This window comes from Malurus melanocephalus, unplaced genomic scaffold (genome assembly GCF_030028575.1).
Source record: "Malurus melanocephalus ecotype Western Australia unplaced genomic scaffold, MMel_1.1 scaffold_23, whole genome shotgun sequence".
NCBI classification, from domain to species: Eukaryota; Metazoa; Chordata; class Aves; order Passeriformes; family Maluridae; genus Malurus; species Malurus melanocephalus.
In genome coordinates, this window is record NW_026623255.1 from 2,596,422 (window position 1) to 2,617,535 (window position 21,114).

Genomic DNA, 21,114 nt, shown 5'->3' on the forward strand with positions numbered 1-21,114 from the left:
GGAATGAAGCACTATTCAGAGCACAGCAGAGACAAATTAAACATGGATTTTTCATAGTCATCTGGAGACTATTTTTTCTGGACTTTTGTAAATCTACAGTGCAGAGATCTCTTTTCCTGGTCAGTAGCAAAGCCAGTGTGAACAAGCTCTTTTGTACAGCATCTGTCTCCATTGTGAGGAATAATGGAGATCCAAATGGTTAAAAAAAATGAACAAATGCAACTATACACTCAGGCTTTGCTTCATAAATGTGAGACAAGCTGCAGCTTGGCGCTCTAATTATGAAACAATGGAGCAACACAAGAGGCTTTGTACTTGAGGATCCCAAGCTCTTGGAAAAGGATTCACTAGAGGAGCACGCCTGATTTCTCTATTGAATTCTTAGACCTTCCATATCAATGTGAACTTCTAGCACTGCAATTTTCACGAACTCTAAACTCAGCCACTGATGTTAGGAAACCATTAGGTTGGCCTGGATTTGGAAGATCATTCTTCAAATCACAAAATTGCTTGCTAAAGAACTCTCCTCCAGAATACAAACAATTTCAACCACTGAAATGAAAACAGCTTGCTTAAAATGGGCCCAAATTGTTCTCTTTGTAATTTTATTCCTTGTTAAAAAAATAAATGAATAGTTTTAGGTTGGATATTTTGTTTTTGCATKCCTTAAAAGAAACTAATGAAAACAAGGAAAGAATCACAGAATTGCTGGGAAGAGAAAAAATAGTTTCCTTTGTTTGGATGATGGACTGGGTACTCTTCTGGGGTATGAAACCTGAAAATTCAGTTTTCTCATCAGCCATATGGAATTTGAACTTTATATTACCACTTACAGGCAAAGGTACCCCAGTTCCATGCTACTGGGGACAGGTCACCTTTGAGTTCTCCTCCRGAGTGGTTACTTTGTTCAAAATCCTGAAATTATTCATTTGAACAGGGCACAGGGAAAACTGTTGTAGCCTTWTAGTTAGGCTGTTCACCTAGCAAATAGGAAACCCGATTTCAAGGTGCCTGTTGTGRAATAGTTGGACAAAGGATTTGTGCTTGAAGATTCAAGGACAACCATCTACTCCCCCCTGAAAGAATGGGGATGCATTTTGTTTAAAGTGACTCAGAGAAAATTTGGATCAGACATCATGAATGCATTCAGCCCAAGGCACAAATGCAGTGCAGAGTCTAAGTAATTGTTTTCTTAGAATATAATGTTTTGTGAGCATGAGACCCTCCCACAYTGTAAGTCAGTACATAATAGGATGAAACAATCCCACCACAATATTTATAGCAGCCACGCTACATGAAATTTCAAGCTTCTTGRGTTTTACTGTTGATGCCTTTACTGAGATGCCTTCCATCTCTTCCTTGGTCTGATGAGGCATGTCATGCCAAACCTTCTCATTTATTGTCCCTTCACAAATAGATAATAGTACCTTGCCTTTCCACAACTTGTTTCTTAGAACTGAACAGTCAAACACATCCTGCTGAGTGGTCCAAGTAATTTTTTTTTTGGTGTGGTGATTCCTGAATCTAAATTGTGTGCAATTTACTGTTTTAAGCAATGGCAGAGATGGAGTTTTCACAGTCAATCTATGATAAATGCAGTGCACAGTACCTCCTGCCTCTGGAGCCTGGCTGTGTTTTYCCTGTTTATATCCTCGGTTTGTGTGACATAGTCGAGTGCGTCGCCTAATGCCTCCTCCAGGTCTGACAGCTTCACATCCTGCTCGCTGAGCTGCTCCAGCACATCAGTTACCAGGGATCTGGTGTCATTGTACTTCTCGTGAAATGCTTCAATTTGCCGTAGAACTGGGAGAAAAATAAGAGGCCAATAAATCCAAAGCTTGATTTCTGACAAAACTTACCTATACAACAATTTCTGTTGCTGTTACTCAGGCAATAGTAAAACAAATACATTTTGTAAAACTCACTTGAGGAATCACACACCTAGATTTTAGTTTTCCCTCCTCTTTTGCGAAGGAAAGGTGCCTCTCACTTTACTATTTCATTTTAATCCTATTAATTCCCCCTCTGAAATACATTTTATTAAAAACAACCAGGTCTGTCTTTCCCTGCTTTTCATCTGGTTTTCCTTGTTAAACCCAGGCAGCCTGTTCTGGAGAAAACAGTCCTTATGAACTCATGTGAGGGTTAGGCTGCCACTCTTTCCCATGCCAATAGTTTTTCTTTCTCTGCTGGAGTTTGCTGTCCCCCTGGAAGAGCTGGCAGGGGGGAAGACGTTCACATGGGCAATTCTAGCCCTGTCACAAACCTTCCTAAGCAGAAATTGTTGAAGTTCTGCAGTGCTCAGGCACACACAGACACACARACCCTTTTCTCCCCATTCTGCTGTGGGGGACAACAAGCACCAGCAGGGACTTGGGGCAGGAATTTGGAAACAGCAGCATCTCCAGCACATCAGTTGGTGCTTGCCAAGTGCCTGCTGGTCCCACCCAGAGGCTCAGTGGGACACCCAGAGCTGCCCAACACCTTCCAACTGAGCATCAACACGTGGCTCTAAAGGAAAACTGACTTAAAACTCACTCTCCTCTGCTGCATTTCCCTCCTCATCTGCAAGTTTYCTCTGCTCAGTGAAAGGCTTACGACCTCTGATCTCCTTCAGCATCTCCTCAGCCATACTCCGCTTCTGGGCAATTTCTTCGGGCTTCAGCTCTTGTTGGATTGCGTAGTATTTTGACTTGCTGCTGATTTCTAGGGGGAAAAGGGAACAGATGGTCAATTCAGTGTGGCTACAGAAAAATAAGTACCATGGATTACTTTTACTTTTGTGAATCATGATTATACTGATGGCAAAAGAAAGTTTTAATTCTCTTCAACTCCAGTAGATTATCCAATAGATAATTATTGTCTTTAATCCAGTCTTAAAATCAAACCTGTAAACACATCACACTTTCTTGCATATGTGGAGGTCTTATSAGAAGAGGATGGGATTAAGCAGATGTGGGATGTGTGCATTATTTGTGTGCATTTCTTACAGGCTGGGATAATAATTTTATTTCTTTTGTTCTGTGGCAAGTAGCAGGCTGGAGCTTTAATCTAGGATCATGGTTTTTAAGTGCTGTTTGTTATATAAAAACAATAACAATGTTAAGGAGACTGAAGTAACCTCTTTTACCATCTGGAGAAATCTGAGGCACCCTAAAGAGGTAACATATGGCTTCTGGCCTGATACTGCCTAGCTGGTTTGGAGATAGATACTATTTCAAGATTTCGGTCTCAGTTCAAAAAACATTGTTGGATCCTTGCAGCTGAAATTTTTGCCCATTCCCAGTGTAATCATTACCAAGTTTATTCCCTTCTCCCTCCCTGGCCTTGAATACCAATCGGCTCCTCTTTTATGTCCTGTGATGTGTGCACCTTTGGCTTGCACTTGTCACTAGTTTTGTGGATAACCAAAACTGGCAAAACTAGCATGGTTCTTCTGGAATATTTTTATAAAAAATAGATGTGTAATTGTGGCACCACTGATTCTTTGSCAGAGTGTCTTTGTATGCCTGCTCTTGCTGGGCCCTGAGCTCATTAGTGAAGCTTTAAATCTTCGTGCTGAGCAGYAACTGAGCACGACCAAGGCTCCATGGATTTCTTTCCCTTTGTTGAAACATGTGTATATGTGGGTCCACATACACCTTCTCTTCATTAGAGAGCGCTTTGACTTTTACAGGGGTGATACCTCTGCAGAAGAATAGTTTTGAGCATGGTGGAAATAATTTTTCACCCACTTCTTTCCAGCTGTTTTTACTCTCTTTATTCACAGCCGTGGATGTTGCTTCTTCCATAACAGCTTAACCTGATGGTGCTATTTGTGTGCCAAATGAGATGCATGTCTGCTTTATGTGGTTCCTGTCCTGCTCCAAACCATAATGCTACAARAGGATGATCCCCAGACATCAACCATGATTGTTAGTGACATCCTATGAGGCTCATGCTGACACTTTTACTCCATAATTGTAGAAATAAAATGTGATGGATGGCCAGACAGTCAAAGGTCTCTAGCATCAGCAGTGTAAAATGAMAGTACAAATGTAACATGCTATGAGCCTGGTCTTAGCCTGCCTCTTTTGTGTGATGGGACATTTTAACCATGTTTGCTGAGATCAAGGAATGATTAGAGCACCCATRGAAGTAGGGATAAGCAAGGATAACAGCTGATATGTAACCCCTCTTCCTTACACAAGTTGTCACATGGCTTACAGTAATTGCCAAAATAGAACTACTCAGGTCTATTAATCAAACATTTCCATCAGAAAAGGGCTATTGAACCTCAGCTGCCAGTCAGCATTTTTATTTTGGTGTCATAGACAGCTTTTTTACACTGTTGGCTTTGCCAAAGGCTGGGAAACCAGGGTGTTCTGCAGTGGGATGGAGGCTTTCATGTAGCAGGTGTGCAGGGGACAGGGATGTTTCTGAGTACATTGATTTGGGATTTTATTGCTTTCTGTAGGTACTGAAGAAGAGGCTGCATTTGGTTCAATCTCATTTTTGTATTTCATGATGAAATAATAAGTCATAGATATTCCAGATGAAGGTGTTTATCTCTGACTAGGAAATCTTTTCTAAGTRCAGTTGTGCTTGAGAAGGTGTTCACTGTTGCCATAAATTATGCACTGTCCTATATATCAAAAGATTTTCCTTTGATCTATGGGACAGTAAAAATTCTTGATGACCCTTTAATACATGAAGGTTTCATTTATATRTTCTTGACACTGAGATGAACCAGGAAGGAATCTATTTACCTTCAATGTTRTCTCTTATATCATTGAGCTGCTGCACAAGCTGAGAAGCACGCTTGTTGATCTCCATGGTTTCCTTCTGTACCAGTCGGCCTTTGCTCGATACTTCATCTGCCTATGAATAAACCATGTGAGTAAACATTARATTTCTTTTCAGATGAGAGGATGAGCAGCATAAAAACACATTTTGCTTTCTCCTGATGAGCATGTGAAAGTCCTTTTTATCATATAAAGTGGTATTTAAAGGTGTTGTTAGTGAAGATCTGTCTTGGTGGTGTTTTCAGAATTGCAGAGTGAGGGATTAAAATCTGTCCTGTGTTTATCCATCACTTGCTGCAATCAAATGTTCATAAATTATGTACAGTTGTAAAACTCCATCTGCTGAGTCTCCTGCTGAATGCTCCTAGGCATTCAGTGGGGCTGGCTCATTTTGCTGGGTATGCTGGGTGAGCAAACAGAATGAAGAAAAAGTGCCAAGCTCTCAACTGTTTTTAGCTCTGTGTCTCCCTCAAGTGAGGTCCCCATCTCTGCAACTTGTTAAATATAAGAAAAAGCCTGAGGATTGAATATGCTCTGAAAAGCATAGACACGGTTCTGTACTACATTGTGTTGGAGGCTGAACTCTGCATTGTGTTTCCTTACTTAGGGTTTGTAGAAGCCCCAGGTGGCATTTGAAGGCAGGGGCCAGGGTGGTCAGCACTGCTAAAAGGGATGGGCATGCTCATAAAGCAAATGCAAGGGTTAGGAGACTGGTAAAACAAATGTAAGGGTTAGTAGAAAGGATTCTGGTTCCCATATTCCAAATATTCAGGATCAAGCTACGTGGTGTTTTATTCAAAACTCATCCTGTGCACACTTGGGGAGTTACAGGCCACATTTAGCAGGAGGATTCGCCTGTGGCTGGTACATTCACCCTTTGTGGTTTAGATCAGAATCTCCACAACCCCTGAGGTGTGGGGATGTGCACATAAAATGCTCTGAGCAGAAAATACTGCATATCTCTGCAAAACCCACTCAAGGCCCTGGCACCCATTGRCCATAAATATACCTTGAAATAGCAAAAAGTTCAATATATTCAGAGTTATTATTTTCATCTTCCCCCCACTGTCAGAGTCTGGGGCTATTATTTCYCTGCCTTTACAAGCAACCACAAAATTGATGTGGAACTAGCATTAGAAGTAACCAGGGAGAAAAGACCAGAGGAATTTATTTGTTCAGGCACAGTAAAATTGAGGAATGAGGTAAGAAATCCCCGGATAGTACTGCAAATGAAATGTTATTATCCAAACTCACTAAATATTCATAGAAAACTTAATGCCTTAATCATGCTGCCCACCAACTACGGAGAGGGACATTGAGGCATGTGAGCTCTGGTAGATATTCACAGGTAGAGCTGTGTGTGTGAGTTGATTTAATCAAAGCTCTCTTGAACAAAGGCATAGTCTTATAATYCTTGTTTGCCCTTTCTGTTAAGTGTTGATTAAAAACACACAAACCTGAATTTTCTCTTCCACTTTCCTTTGTTGGCTTTTTTCTCCCCACTACTTGCTCCTGTATTTGAGCTTTAGTTTAAGGTATAATTCTAATTTTTCTTGTGAAGGAATTGGAAAAGTGAATATAAGGTCTKGAATTTTGCAATAAGCATGAAATAGAATCTAGTTCTACGCCAGCTGTGGCTATCTTTGATAATAGCATAAAATGTATTTTACAAGTATAGCAGAAAGACTTTTAATATTATCTTTTTAAGATAGAGGGTAAGCAAATTTGAACCCTATTTCTTCTCTTAACATATATCACAGTAGTGTTCTAGGGTGCAATCACAGTATTGTGGGASCTGAGAGCTTTTAACCTTTATTTTATAGCCTGGCAGTTGGATATGGATGCAACATTTCTAATTGCAATTGTGYTATTGCAAAAATGTTTTGAGTGCTGATCAAGCTCCCATCTCAGTGGGTACATGAAAAACCTTTTAAACTGGCAGTTTTGAAATCTAATTTGAAATKTCTAATTGGGAYTAATTTAATTTTAAGARTGCATAYATGTAAAACAGATACAGTGCAAATKCTCCCSAAGTCAATCTGCATTAGTTTAGTGTTGGTTACTTCACTTAATTAGAAATCAAAATGTAGATGAGAAAGGCTGTGTGTCTATCCCAGATCAAATGCTGTGTAGGGGGTAGGTGGGAATTTGGATTCAGTGGCAAACCTCACTCAACACGCTTTTTACCTCCTTCCTTTTCTGTGAAGAAGCGTTAAGTCATTTATGCTTTTCACTCAGATTTAGAGTAGAAAGTTATAAAATAAAAATAGAAATAGAAGGTTTTTCCAACTACCTGTGCACATCCACTCTTGTTTGGTGAATTAAAGGGTCAGACTAGATATTAAGAAATGTTTTTTACCAAGAGGGGTCAAACACTGGAATGGATTTCCTAGAGAGGTGGTTGATGCCCCATATCTGTCAGGATTTAAGAGGCATTTRGGCAATGCCCTTATRACATGCTTTAACTTTTGGTCAGCCCTGTATTGCTCAGGCATTTTAAGTCCCTTCCAACTGGAACTATTCCATTCTCCCCTCTTATGCCAACAGGTGAATATGACAAATGCAAACCCTCAGAGCTTTGGCAGAAGGCTGTATACAAACCTGCTCAGTACCGAGTGTTTCTGCTTCTCTGAGGAGATTATTCATTTCATCCTCAGCATCATCAACCTGGATGGTCCAAAGCACAATGAGGTTCTTTTTTTTGGACATTGCCTCCTGTGTGTGGGGAGAAAAAGTCAGCACATTTGAAAATAAACTCTTTCTCTASTGAGGGCAAGGATTGAAATTTAAAYGGTTTGAACTAGATTAAAAAACCAAAATGTCATCAAAGGTTGTACCTGAAGATGAGTGGTAGTGAGGTTCAGGTCATTCAAACGCTTTTGAGCTGCAACACCTGTAGAAATGCTCACTAAAGTGGATTTGCTTTCATCGATAGCCAGAACTGATAATCGGATGTCATCTGTCAAATCCCAAATACATTTATCGCAGCCTGATAGGAAAATAAGAGAATGTAATTTTCCTTTAGTGTTTGTGTCAGTTAACAGCAAATATCCTAAATGCATGTAATACTGCTCTTGTCCCAAGGTGCTCCCTCTCTTTGTCCCTGATGGATCCTGGGGGATACCCATTTTCCTGTCACTTTTATCCTCCCACTTCCAAGGTCCCACAGTACAGTTATGATGTTTCCAGCTGAGCAGCACCAGATGGGACTACTCAAAGAGGCTGCCACAGTGATTCTGCAATCAGTAGGGAGAGGTATTTCCTGGCTATTCCCTAAGCTCTGCATGTTTGTGGCCCAAAGGACAACAGATGAGGGTCAAAAACACTGAACTGCATTTTGTCAGAACCCTGAACTCTGTATTTAAAATTTAATGATATGAGAAATAAGAATGTCCAGCACATCCTGGCTGCCTACTTGATTATGAAGGCAGCTTCTAAAAACACAGTTACAAGGTGCTTGGAAAGTGCTCATGCAGAACTATATCCTTGTTCCTGCTGAAGGATTGCAATGCCATCACTAAACACAAGAGACTTAAGTGAATATGATGCAGATATTCCTACAGACACTTTTGCTTGATATTTTAGCAGGTCCCAAATGTTTTCCTTCCAGCTGCACTTCAGGCACATGACCCCTTGTGTTGGGAGTTGGTTTAGGAGACCAGGTGTGCTACACGCTCTGCATTATATACAGGTATGAATATACTAAAATTTAAAAAATATCTGTGGTTTCCAATAGTTACAACACACTGCTTCTGGAAACTCCCCAGGCTTTCTATCATTAGTAAATGGGAGATAGTGGGAAAGGAAATGACTGATGGATTTATGCCAAATTGTCAACAGCAACAATCTATATTAGCTGTTGTGCTGGCTTTGACTGGGGYAGAGTWAATTTTCCTCACASTGGCTGCTATGGGGCCATGTTTTGGATTTGTGCTGAACRCAGRRTYGATCATACAGAGATGTTTTTGTTATTGCTGAGCAGGACTTAYGCAGAGCCAAGACCCTTTCTGCTTTTTGTGCTGCCATGCTGGTGAGGAGACTGGGGGTGTGCTGGATGCTGTGAGGAGACACAGCCAGGACAGGTGACCCCAGCTGACCAAAGGGACATTCCAGACCATGTGACATCATGCTCAGTAAATRCAGTGGGGGGAAGAAGGAGGATRGGAGGATATTTGGAGTGATGGAATTTGTCTTCCCTAGTGACCATTATGCATGGTGRGGCCCTGCTCTTCTTGAGATGGCTGAATGCCTATTGGCCCACAGGAAGCAGTGAATTAATTAATTGTTTTGCTCTGTTTGCAAAAGTGTGTGTATGGTTTTGTTTTCTCTGTTAAACTGTCTTTATCTCAACTCAAGAGTTTTGTGGCTTTTGTCTGTCTGATTTTCTCCCTGTTCCTGCTGGAGTGAGGGAGGGGCTTCATGGAACTCRGTTGATGGCTGAGGTTAAACCACAACTAGAAAGCATAAATTATACGCAAGATGTCACAGGTAAAGTTGCGAGTGCAGTTTTTAGGGCCAGAATATTATTTTGCAGGCAGTGTTGTCTCAAAGTCTATGGAAGTGGCTTTGGTGATGCYTCCCTCCTGCTCTGCAGTTTGTACTGAAATGTGCAGTCCCTATCACAGAGCTGGAAACACGCCCTGTACTCAGACAAGTGTGTGAGAACATGCTTAAGTACTCAATCAGCAGGACTTAAGTGCCCTGCAGGACCACGGTCAAAATCCTGAGCCCACTGGAGTACCAAGCTCTTGAGTTAGTATTCGTAACCTTCTAAATATAAGAGCATTCTTAATTTTTGGTGTTTTCATGGTAATGTTCTTACTGATGGTCGGACAGTCTGTGTCAGTAGAAGCTTCAGGGCTGTCTGCGAGGCAYTCTCCAGTCTGGCTGTCACACATTCTCCCTCCACAGTTACATGCTGGGGGAAAAAGAAAGGACTTTTCAAAGAATAATCTTCAATATGTACAACTCTCCCCTCCCAAGACTAATAAAATTACTGTGTTTAGGATTGCGTGTGGATATTTAAACCAATATCAAGGATTTCTTGAACTGATTTTCCTTTCAGTATGGGAAAAAAAGTGTATTTTGCACTGGGCAAACTTAAACAAATGAAATACGAGATGGAAAATAGAATGAGAACACCTTTTCTGAAATTACTTGTTCAAAGCCTGGTCACATGTAGAGTCAGAATTGCCCAGAAGGGCCATTGTGCATCAGTGTCAAGAGAGGGTGACATTTGGGAGATGTATTAAGGAAAGCAGCGCAACTGAAGTTAATTATTAGTTACAAATCTCTCCACAGCCCTGTGGAATTTGTCAGCACTTTGCAGCTATCAGGGATTGATAGTGAACTCCAGTTACTCCGTCAGCCTGAACATATCAAAAAGTAAATATCTCCTAGCACTTCCAATAAAGAAAAAATAAGATTTTACATTTTTTCAAACTTGAGAAAGGAATATTTTCATTGCCAGCACAAGTGGCTTTTTAAAAAGTCTATTTAATCTCACATCTCTAAATCTCTTTCAAGGTTTAATTGGCCTTTTAAATGATATTATTTTAAASATTAAAATATCTTGGAACACTTTGATACAATAACAAAAACTGAAGCAGAACAGCAGCAATCTATCTGGAACTTGTTTTGCTTTTGTAATTCAGCAGAGCCTCAAATAACAAAATATTTTACGGCCTTTTTATTGCAACCCATTCATTGTTTTCTATGAATTGCCCTTGTATTTACATTTACATTGCACATTCAAGGATTTTTCAAGTAAAAGTGTGGAATACAACTTCAAAGACAACATCATGCACTAACATCAGAAAAAAATTATGTAAGTGAACCAGTGTTAGTAGAATYAATCAGTTTTTGGGCTAATGTAAGAGCAGAAATTGGTTTTGAATTTTCTGATGCAGTCAGTATTTTGACCTTATCACAATTTCTGCCTCCCAGCTTTTGGATCTATGATTTTTTTTTTATATTTGTTTTTTTCTTTTTTAAGAAGTGAAAGAAAACTCTCAGTTGAAAGTAGAGATTTCTCTTTACCTATATCATGGGGGGTAGACAATCCCCAGGTAGCAAGATTAAAGTTAAAACATTGAAATTTTGGTGAGATCAGTGCTCAGGAAAATAAAATTGTGTCTTCTCATTTAAATGAATACCTGTGAGTTTGCTACRCAAAATTTTACAGCAAATTAATTTCAAAAGCATTTTTCCACTACTGGTTCAAGGGGTGCCACTTTTTTAATAGAGAATTAAGAATTCCAATGCTACCATATTTTGCTGGTGGGGAAAGCTTCTAAATTTACCTTTATTTCTGAGGGACACATGTGGAGAGCTTTGAAGTGTGGCTAAAGGATGTGTGGTTAAAAAAAATAATTTAAAAGCAGCTGAAAACTACCGTTTGCAGTTACCCAGACTTTGTCTTTTGCTTGAAAGAAAAAAACCCATGGTTTTTGATTGATAGAGCTGTTTGTTCATTTACATGTCCTGCCTTTTTCCTGTTTTATATACCCTTTGATATGATCCATGGAAACCAAGTATGCAGACTGTCTTGATTCTTACACTAGTTTTGTTTGCGTATTTTTAGTTTGAAAAAGGTATTTGTCTTATTACAGAATAAATTCTAAACAACTGTTGCTAATTGCTCCACAAAGCCAAACAAGGTATAAGCTTTCCCTGTGATGTACCCAGAGAGTTTGAATATCATGGGTGTATTGATGTACTGCAATCTACACGGCACTGTCAAGTGCAGCACATTGTGGTTGTCAGCAGAAATGGAGATGAAACGAGAAGTGAGTAATTCTCTGAAACATCATACTGCAAAACCAGAATTTGGTGGCGTGAACTGTAAGATTAAATTCGCTTCTGAAAAGAGAAAGGCTGTACTTCTTACAACATATTCAAGTGCCCGAGCACTTTTTATTTTTAGCGAAGATCAAATGGTGCAATGAAATCTGCTAATGAAGAGAATTACCACRCTGATTTATAGTCTGTATGAAAAGYCTRTATAGASAAATCCTGTGTACCTCCTCAAGGGTGCAAATAAAAAAATCTGAGGCGATGAAAGTTTGATTTGAGCTTCAAAACTGTATGTTCAGAGATGCCTTCCAAAATAATTTATTCATAACCTTCCTAGACACTTGGAATGACCTGTAGCTGTCATAYTTCTGGCAAAGTTCCTCTTAGGTGCTCGAGGCTTTTGGCCATGGCCAACGCATGATTGCCGCAGTTTGCAGAGTTGAAGTGCTGGGTGTGTTTCTCCTGCTTCATGGAATTCAGGAGCCACAGGCTGGATCCTATCATTCCTTCCCCGCCAGCTGCAGTTAGGTCATCTCAGGCAAAGTGGATTAGGCAGTGAAGTTCATAAAAGAGGTTTCATTTTGCAATCTCAAAATCTCACAGACATGCTGAATTCCATGCATATCTTGGCTACCTAAATTCAGGCAGGAGATGAGTTTTGGGGCACACCACTCCCCACAGGTGAAGTATTTTAAGTTGGTTTCAGTACATGGTTTTGGCTTTTGGGATCACAGTCCATGAGCACCATCTCTTCCTGTTCAGCATAAATGGAATTCAAACATGTGACTTAGCAATGTGAGTTACATCCTGGAGACGGACACTCAAATTCCAGCTGTCCGAAACATAAAACCAGAAAGGACCAGTAGTGGCACCATGGCATCATATATGGTCYCCTAGAAATGAAGATAGTAGCACCAAGGGAACGTGATTTCAGAGCTGATTGCAGAGCATCCTCACAGACTCCATCCTGTGTGTCCCAAAACACTTTATAATAAGGTAGCAAAAAACAAAGTTCAAGTGCACGGTGAGCTGCAAGAAGGATCAAGACATTGCTAAGTCCCTGAGGCTTGTAGCTCTGCACCTGCAGAGGTCCTGAAGCACTCCTGAGGTCCAAGTTGAGTGTGTGCTTTGTCTGCCTTACCTTTGAGCCAGGCTGAGAGCTGGAAATGATCTGTCTTCCTCCTTGTGTACTGGTCCTTGAGGGACCACTGCCAAAGAGGTTGGAAGGGATTCCCAAATTCTTGCTCAAAACATCTGCATTTTGCCTTTAGCAGCAGCTGCTCCTAAGTGCTTTGAAAGAGGATGCAAACTTGTCTMCCAGAGCCAAAGCAAGGATAAAAGGTATGAGGTCAGAGCCCTGTTTGGATCAAACTCCATGTAAATTAGGAGRATAACTATAGTAGAGGAGATAAATCTTTGTAACCCTTCTGTACAGGTATGTTTTGCTAAGGTACTCTGGGTAGCACTTCACCAGTCCCTGAAAGTACAGTCATGTCTGGTGTGAAAACACAGTAACCAGCAAGCTGCGCAGGAAATTCAGAATATATTACCAGTGTGGAAACTAGCAGAAAGTGAGTGGATATGGGGTCAGGATGGAAAGGATGATCCTGTTCCCATRAAAAAACATTCAAGTCTGTAAGCACCAGCAGTGTGAGTGGTCATAGACAAGCAGAAAGGCAAAGTCTCTGCCCAATGAACTCGTAGAGACCCTTATTTAAAACAAGATTCAGAAGGACAATGGTGCTTACATTTAATCTGCCCAGGCAGTAGAGGTGTTGGACTCTGGGGTCTGAGACTTGCTCATGGGAGCTGAAAAGAGATATTTCCCTGGCACCTGGGATAATTCAAATYATCCAAATTATCCCATCACCTGCCTCCCAGAGCCACAGGCATCTGCTAACTGTCCAGTCATCTCTGATCTCTGGGAGATCATCCACAGATTATGCTGTGCTGCCTTTTTCTCAGCTCTGCTGTACTGCAGACAATACCTGTGCAGTTTTTGGCGAGTCTGGCGTCCCCGTAGTATCCCGGAGCGCATCGCTCGCACCGGAACCCGCTGGTGTGRTGCAGGCAGTTGCGGCACTGCCCCGTCACTTCATCGCAGTCTTCAAAAATCAGATTGGGGTCTGAATTGCCGTTGCAGTCGCATTTTTTACAAGTGCTTCCAATTAGCAGAGGGTTCCCATAGTAACCAGGGGCGCACCTGAAAGGAAGAGTAACACCAGCAATGACGAGCAAGGACATTCCTGTCTGTGACACCTTGTTTTTTCTGACCTTAATTATGTTACCAGGAATTGATCACTGTCTGCAGCTACTAATGGGCAGAAGGCAAATTAAGAGCTCTACTCCTGCAGAGGCTATTTTGTGCTCTTATCTCAATCTGTACTGTTATATATTTTTCCCTTCTTGAACACCCCCGGTATCTCAAGCACACCAGTCTGCATTAATTTATTTTTTGTGAATGTCTTTAGCAGTGAAGTGATTTGCTCCCTATTGTTTTAAAATCTGTGACAGAATTACTTTGGCAGCAAGGCAGCTCTACAGTGTTTATTTTGGTCTGTTTCAGCTCTGCAACTCACCAGCTACATTGTGTTATATAGGAAACYAGGGTATGAGACTGCATTTCAGGATGCTGAGACTCAGAGGAAGTTCAGACATTATTTCTATAATAAATGTACATAAAAGCACTGAGCAGGAAAGRTTTATAGAAATACTTCTATGGTGAGGTATTGGGGTGGTTTCTGTTTTTTGCAAAAAAAACCAGAAGGCCCTGAACCAGACTCTGGTTTTCAGATTTGTTTGATGTTAGCCTGTTGGATGGGGGYAAAGGCTGAGAGCAGTCACCAGGAAGGGAGGATTCCTCTTTTGRTTTGCAGAGGGAGAGAGGGAGGCGGGTGCCAAGCACCACAGTGAAGGCCTGAAATGGGTCCAAATTTCTTATCATGTCAATTCTTGTTTGGGCAGCATTTCAGTTGAGAACTTTCTGCATCTTAAAATGAGAGAGATGTTGATACTGGGGTGGTTTTTCAGAGTATAGACCCACTGGTGGCATGTAACAATCCTGGATGATCACTCGATCYAAGCTAAGCTAAGGGGTAGTAATAGATTTGGTTATTTGGAAAGAAACAGTCTTAGTTAAAGATGTTTCTGCTGATATCAGGGAATGTGCTCAATCCCACAAACAAGMGGAGCTTTKGCAAAACAACARYTGAGGCAAAGAGAAATGGTACTGGRGTGCGCATGGAGYRCTAATGAGAATGAATCCYAGAGCAAAGGATTCTCTGGAGGAGCTGGCACCTGGAGCAGCATGGAAGAGTGTCGTATGGATGGGAAGGGTTGGCTGCAAGGACAGGAATCCACATGGTCCATGGTGTCACTGCGTGATGGCAGGAAGATGCAACAGCATGGAGCACAAGGATCAGGGACCCATACACCCACACCAGAAATGAAGGATTGCTGCCAGGAGGGGAATAACTAGCTGGTGTAACAATTGCCGGCTGAAGGAATTGGAGAATTGACYAACTGCTGCAATGATTTAGGTAAGGAGTATTTATTGTAGTTAATTCTGTTTTATCACCATGCTGTCCTTGTGTCCCATCCGCATTCCTGTTTAAGATGCTATTTGTTCTGTCTGCTGCTGGTGAGCACGGAGGGTGAGCACTCAGGCAGCTCAGTTTAATTTTCCCAGATTTTGGCTGGATACCTTAACCAAGATCTGTTGTCTCCTAAAATCTGAACACAGTCAAATCCAGGTTCTGCCATGTCTGAGCCATGAAAATGTGGGAAATCTGATGAAAGCTTCGAGTTTCAATCTGCTCCTACATTTGCTGATTTTATTTTATTTTTTTTTATAAAGAGAGTAATTTCCTCAACACTGCTTTGTTCATGTTCCAGTCCTGAATCCTCACAGTAGAAACATAAAATTTTAAGCATCTTAATATAAACCACTTGGCTGCTCAAATACTGCTTTTGTCAATGACAACAAGGCTCTTTTTGTCTCTTTGCAGCACTGCCAGAATCTTTGGTGCAGATTTTATCATTTGGATGACCCAGATGTAAAGAATTAAAGTGTGACCGGGAGTTCTGTGCACCCCTTGAAGAACTGTGAATGCAACACTGAGTGCAGAGTGTCATTTTTCTGACTTCARTTGAATCATTCCCCATTCCCATGGGAGTTAGAGCAGGCAAAGATGGGTAAAGCTGCTATTCAGCCATGACAGAAGTCTTGCTATGATTTTTGAAGATCTCAGTTTTTTGTTTTTCTCTAGTCAGGTATTTTCCAAGTGATCATCTGTTTAATGTGGCCACCAAGTCACAGAGGCCACTGAGTAGGTCTGGGGTCACACCAACCTTTCTCTCATTGCTGCTCACATCAACTCATGACAGTGTGCTGTCCCCTCCAGGCCTGCAGTGTCTGCCCTCTCATTGGGCCATTTTTAAACTTCTTTCCAGAAATACACTGTTCAGTTCAMTTGACAGGAATGTAGAGGTCATTTCCTCACATCCCTATGGATATATTTTTTAAGTGYTACTTTTTATGACCATCTGAGGCACCAGAACAGGTTGCCCAGAGAAGATGTGGCTGTCACATCCCTGGCAGTGTTCAAGGCCAGGCTGGGTGGGGCTTTGCGCAATCTGGTCTAGTGGAAGACATCCCTGCCCATGGCACAGGGGTTGKAACCAGATGTTCTCTAAGGTCTCTCCTAACCTGAACTATTCTATGACTCGAGGATCCATTTTATTAGCCACAACTTCTCATCTGGAGCAGGTGTTTAAAACAAAATGAAATGTTCAGGGCTGAAAATAGAAGTGTCACCTTCACTTTCCTCTTCCCTTTGCTACTCAGTGCATCGCACAGTGCTGAGATATTTAACCTCTTGAATAGTGGGTAGCATGTGAGAAAAACAGAGGTCTCTGGCTGTAATCATACTRCTCCATCTCTCCACTTTATGGCCTGAAAATGTTAAGAGTCCTGCAGTAMATATCTTTTCCCAGGTTGTATCAATAAATGACTCTTTTTTGCGAACAAAGAATACATCCTCTCCCATAATAAAATGGCTAAGTTATCTTTTTTACACTATGCAGCTGTGGTTGCTTCCYGTAATTACTGGTTAGTAAGAAATTAACTTCCTGCTCTCTGGCAATGCCAAAAGACCCTTTGTCTATTTGCTTTGGACACTCRGGTGTCATTAGTTCGGTTATCTTTTTGAACATTTGGACATTAACAAAACCTGCATTTCATCAGTTACCACCCTGATGCCTTATTGCTGAAGCCTGGGAGAAAAATGATGAATTCCTAAATTTCAGTTTGGGATGCTGGTTTTCTCAGTTCCTAGTTAGGGTCTCTGTGAATTCCCATCACCTTTTGCTGGCAAATAATGAACTGGGTGGGTTTGTGCCAAGCCTCTAGAGCAGCACAAGAAAGCCTCCTACACAAATGCCAGGGGAAATGGAGCAGATTGCTTCCCGAGGAGCTGCTCTGCATATCCTCCATGATGCCTGTGGAAGGGTGTCCTGCAAATCTCTGCACTGCTGTGCCTGTCACCGAGTGCTGTGGGGAGCTGGGAGGGAGAGCAGAGAGGGAGGAGGATGTGGCCTTCCTCTCCCTGGGGCACAGGTTATTCTTTGGGCTGCAGGGAGGGACAGGGACAATGACCCTTCTCGCTCAGGATGCTGTGCCAGCAGGCTGAGGGCACAGCAGCTGCTGTGGGAGAGGGGAGTGGTGGCAGAGCCAGCAGCAGTATATGCCAAGGAGGGACAAGCAATGCATCACCTGGCTTTGAAATACTTTTCCACCTTTCTGATACAAATGGGAGTAGGAYCCAGAGCCTACAAGAAGGCAAGTCCTGTTTGTCACTGCTTGCAGTTTACCCCAGCAATTAGCTGACCAGGACAGGCTGATTTCTTTCTGTAGCTTTTTGTGCACAGCTTTGCCTTCCTTGAGACAGATGCACTGTGTCAGGCTGGGTAGTGGCTATTAGAAAACAAAGCTGATGCTATTTTCTGCTATTTCTATGCTACTGCTACCCATTTCATAGGATTTGTATTGCTTGTAGTCTGGATTGACATTTTAATAACCATTAAGAAACCCCAATGACCTCTTAATTGTCTGCATTATCCTTTGTGTATAAACYTGACATTTTGAAAGAACAAAAGAATACAGCTGTGGGCCTATAAACAAGGGTTGGCATTTAAGGGTGGGTTTTTTATTTTTGTGCCATCTGTCTGAAGGGCTTTCACTGTTGCTGTCATCATTTTAGTGATGTGGGGGTMATAGACTGATGTTTTTGCATCATCTGTGAGGGGAAAAGCCTTTACTCATTGTTTGTCTTGCCTTTTTCAAACTGATTTYTCTTTGCATCTTAAGCATCCCTTTTCTCCCTGCTCTGACAGTTACATTAAGTATTATTTGAATTCAAGGCTTGGCTCTTAATGACATTTGACTAAAGGCTTAAAGACTTCAGGGGCTTTGAGGGAAAACAAAAGGAGATGTTTGGGAAGCCATTGTCTGAGCCATCTTATATTCCTCAGTCTTTGTGTTAGAGCTRTTTTAATTTATTGGCTGCTCAAGGACAATTTCTGTATTAAATTCGGTCCCTGACATTCACTGRAACATAATCCATGTGTGTTCATAACAAGTAACACAGTCTCTTACATGAAGTTACATTTCTGCTGTATAGTTCCATTTGATTGTGTCCTTTGTTTTTGAGAGAATATTTATTGGAAATTGTTTATGGACGTAAGGAAAAGTGGAAAAACAACACTGGCCTGTGGTTGTTTGCTTCACTTTATGAAATTATACTTGTGAAGCGCATTGAAAATGTAACTGAACAAAGCTACTTCTGCTTTAAGAATTTGACTTGATAGTGGATTTTGTCCTTCGCTTTTGTAAAAKTTTTTTGGTAGAAACCTGCTATGTATTTTAGGGGGGTGAATTGCAAGAGGCATTGATGTGATGGGTATTTTTCTCTTCAGCTGCTGTTTCTGATTTGYATGTTGTATTTTTAAATTGCATTCCTTTTAGGAAGATTACCACATGAAGGTACCCAAAGTGCAAGAACTAAATCAAAATACATCATATGTAGATGTCAGTCYTATGCTGACATGCCTCCACAGCAAATTTTATTGCTCTGTGGTAGGAACCAAATGAGATCATTTAACTGACATGATTCTACCTGAGGAAAATAAGTGCATAAGATTTCTCTCCAATATGGGAAGATTCCCTGAAAAAATTCTGGACTTCTGTGTTGCTGACCAGCAAATCATCTTATKAGTTTCTTACCTTTCACAGTTGGGTCCTGCGTAGTTTTCCTTGCAGACACAGCGCACACTTCCACTTTTTCTGTAACAGGAGACTGCAAAGCTGGAATTTCATTAGGAAGAATTGTTAGAATACCAGGAAGTTACAAACACGTGGGAAAATTTGTTACAATACTGAAATTCCTTGTCAATTTGAACTCTGGCTCTTGGTTATTCATTGCTGAATAGGTGTTAAGCACTTTACATAATTTAAATTATACCCCTTGTTTAGACGTTAAATCAGTTTAGGAAGCACTAATTAGTGCATGGCACTATGGAGCTATATAAATACAGATGTATATGTATGAAATTTCTTGCACAATCTTGTCTACATGGTCAGACACCTCTGCAGGTTTTGATAGTGACACTTTCGAAAAGAGGTTTAAGATAAACCTGTATGTCAAGTGAACTCACTTGCTTCCTGTCTATTATCCCAAGGGGTAAAATATTGTTTGTGAAAGACACTGCAGTGAGCACTTCAGGAGCTGAGATTCTGGAATGGGTGCAGCAGTTTCTGATCAAATCCTGTAGTTTTCTTCAAATTCTGATCTGGAAGTATCTGGTGGTGAAAACTGACCTCAGTACTGCTGTTCTCATTCACAATAACTGAGTTCACAGTAACCAARGCTGCTCTACCATCTTTCCAAGTCAGCTGGAAAAGAGTCTGTGGCCTCTTCTGAGACTGATGTTAAGTAGAGATGATGATTGCAGTAATGGCTTGGGCTATAATTTCTACTGCCATCATTCTAAACCATGGATTCCTTTCTTATGCTTTCAGGATTAAAAAAATATTTAACTAAATATGAGACCCAAGRAACAGCGGTAGCCAGATGTGGAGAGTGTAAATTGTGTATGCATTTCAAACACAGTGATGGACATGGCTGAARTACATTTCCAGGGAAAAAGAGATAGAGTCCCAAGATGTTTCCAGTTAGTTTGCAATATGTGTGAATACATTTCTGCCAGCACTAGAAAGCAACCAGATTAGTGAGTGGCAGCAGTTTCCAGCTGCAGGCCCGTGGTTGCTAAAATGCAGCTCCTGAGTCGTGTGGTGCTGGGCAGATGTGGGTGGGTTGTGTCCCTTTCACATGGGACAAAAGACTCAGAGCAAYGGGAAAGTGCATGATCCATGCACTGCATGTTCCAGGAACAAACAGCACAGAAAGGTGACGAGAATTCCTGCAATTTCAGTTCCTGCCAGCATTTCTCAACTGGTTGGAAAACCAGAGACAAAAAATCTGTCTGGATCTCTGCTGTTTCAAAACATTTCCTATAACCAGAGAGAACAAAATGAGATTYTTCTCACAAAATTTGCAAATTAACTTCTGTGTGGCTTTTACAAGAACATGTTGAGAAAGTCATAATAGTTTGGCAGGCTTCCTCTTCTTTAACAAAGTCTAATTCCTTCACGTAGTTGCACAAACCACATTGTGGATCTAAGATATGAAGTAAGACTGAAATCTTCCTCAAGTTTTATACTTTTTGTGAACTTTTAGGGGAAAGAAAGGGCTTTATAATTCCCTTGGGTTTGAAAAGATGTAACATCTGCTGGRCTGTGAAACAACTCTATCCTCCTTTTTTTATTCCAAAGAGATGACATTACACTTCATACGTAATATCCAAAAGTTACTCCAGAAGTTCCCAGGATAGAAGATATGAAGATAGTCTGGTCATAAATTCYAAAGACAATGCTGAATTCCTGGAAAAAATATTTGTCTGATGAGTCCGTCAGTTTACAGATTTGRTAATCCATTTCCAAAGTAAAACGGAGTGCAAAACAACATCCTTTGGCTGCTCTTTTTTAAAGCCATTTCATGCTTCTCTGCTTTTGGTAGAGGTATTATTTTGCCTGACTCTTAATATGTAGTAAGATTAATGAAGGAAAAAAAAAAAAAAAAAAGAAACCTAAGAAAGAATATTTTTTCTTTGAATTTAGTTATGCAAAGTTTAATATTGCTCAAATATTTTTTGTTTGTTCCAGTCCCAGCTGAAGACTATTTCTGTGGTCAGGTCTCTCTCATGCAAAAAGCTGAACAGGCAATTTCTGCACGTAATTTAAATATGAGGCAAATTGGGATGGGATGTTCCTTTAATTATTACTTTCATGGCTTTTCTGAGGGAAAACCAAAGAARTGAAATGGATTTTCACTGAGGCAGTTTCAAATTGTAGAACATAGAATATGCTGAGATGGAAGGGACCTCTGAGGCTCATCAAGTCCAAGCCATGTACTGCTGC

At 40.9% G+C, this 21,114-nt stretch overlaps 1 protein-coding gene across 1 annotated transcript in view; it reads right to left on the minus strand.

Moving 5' to 3' along the window:
- LAMA4 (laminin subunit alpha 4) overlaps positions 1-21,114 on the minus strand; it is a 96,748-nt gene that overhangs the window by 41,458 nt on the left and 34,176 nt on the right. Inside the window, exons 4-11 of the mRNA XM_057390201.1 lie at positions 18,862-18,942; positions 13,568-13,782; positions 9,607-9,702; positions 7,622-7,773; positions 7,386-7,499; positions 4,749-4,860; positions 2,539-2,706; positions 1,610-1,803 (exon numbers count right to left, since the gene is read on the minus strand). Of these exons, the coding sequence (XP_057246184.1) occupies positions 1,610-1,803; positions 2,539-2,706; positions 4,749-4,860; positions 7,386-7,499; positions 7,622-7,773; positions 9,607-9,702; positions 13,568-13,782; positions 18,862-18,942 (1,132 nt within the window). The remainder of the gene's footprint in view (positions 1-1,609; positions 1,804-2,538; positions 2,707-4,748; positions 4,861-7,385; positions 7,500-7,621; positions 7,774-9,606; positions 9,703-13,567; positions 13,783-18,861; positions 18,943-21,114) is intronic.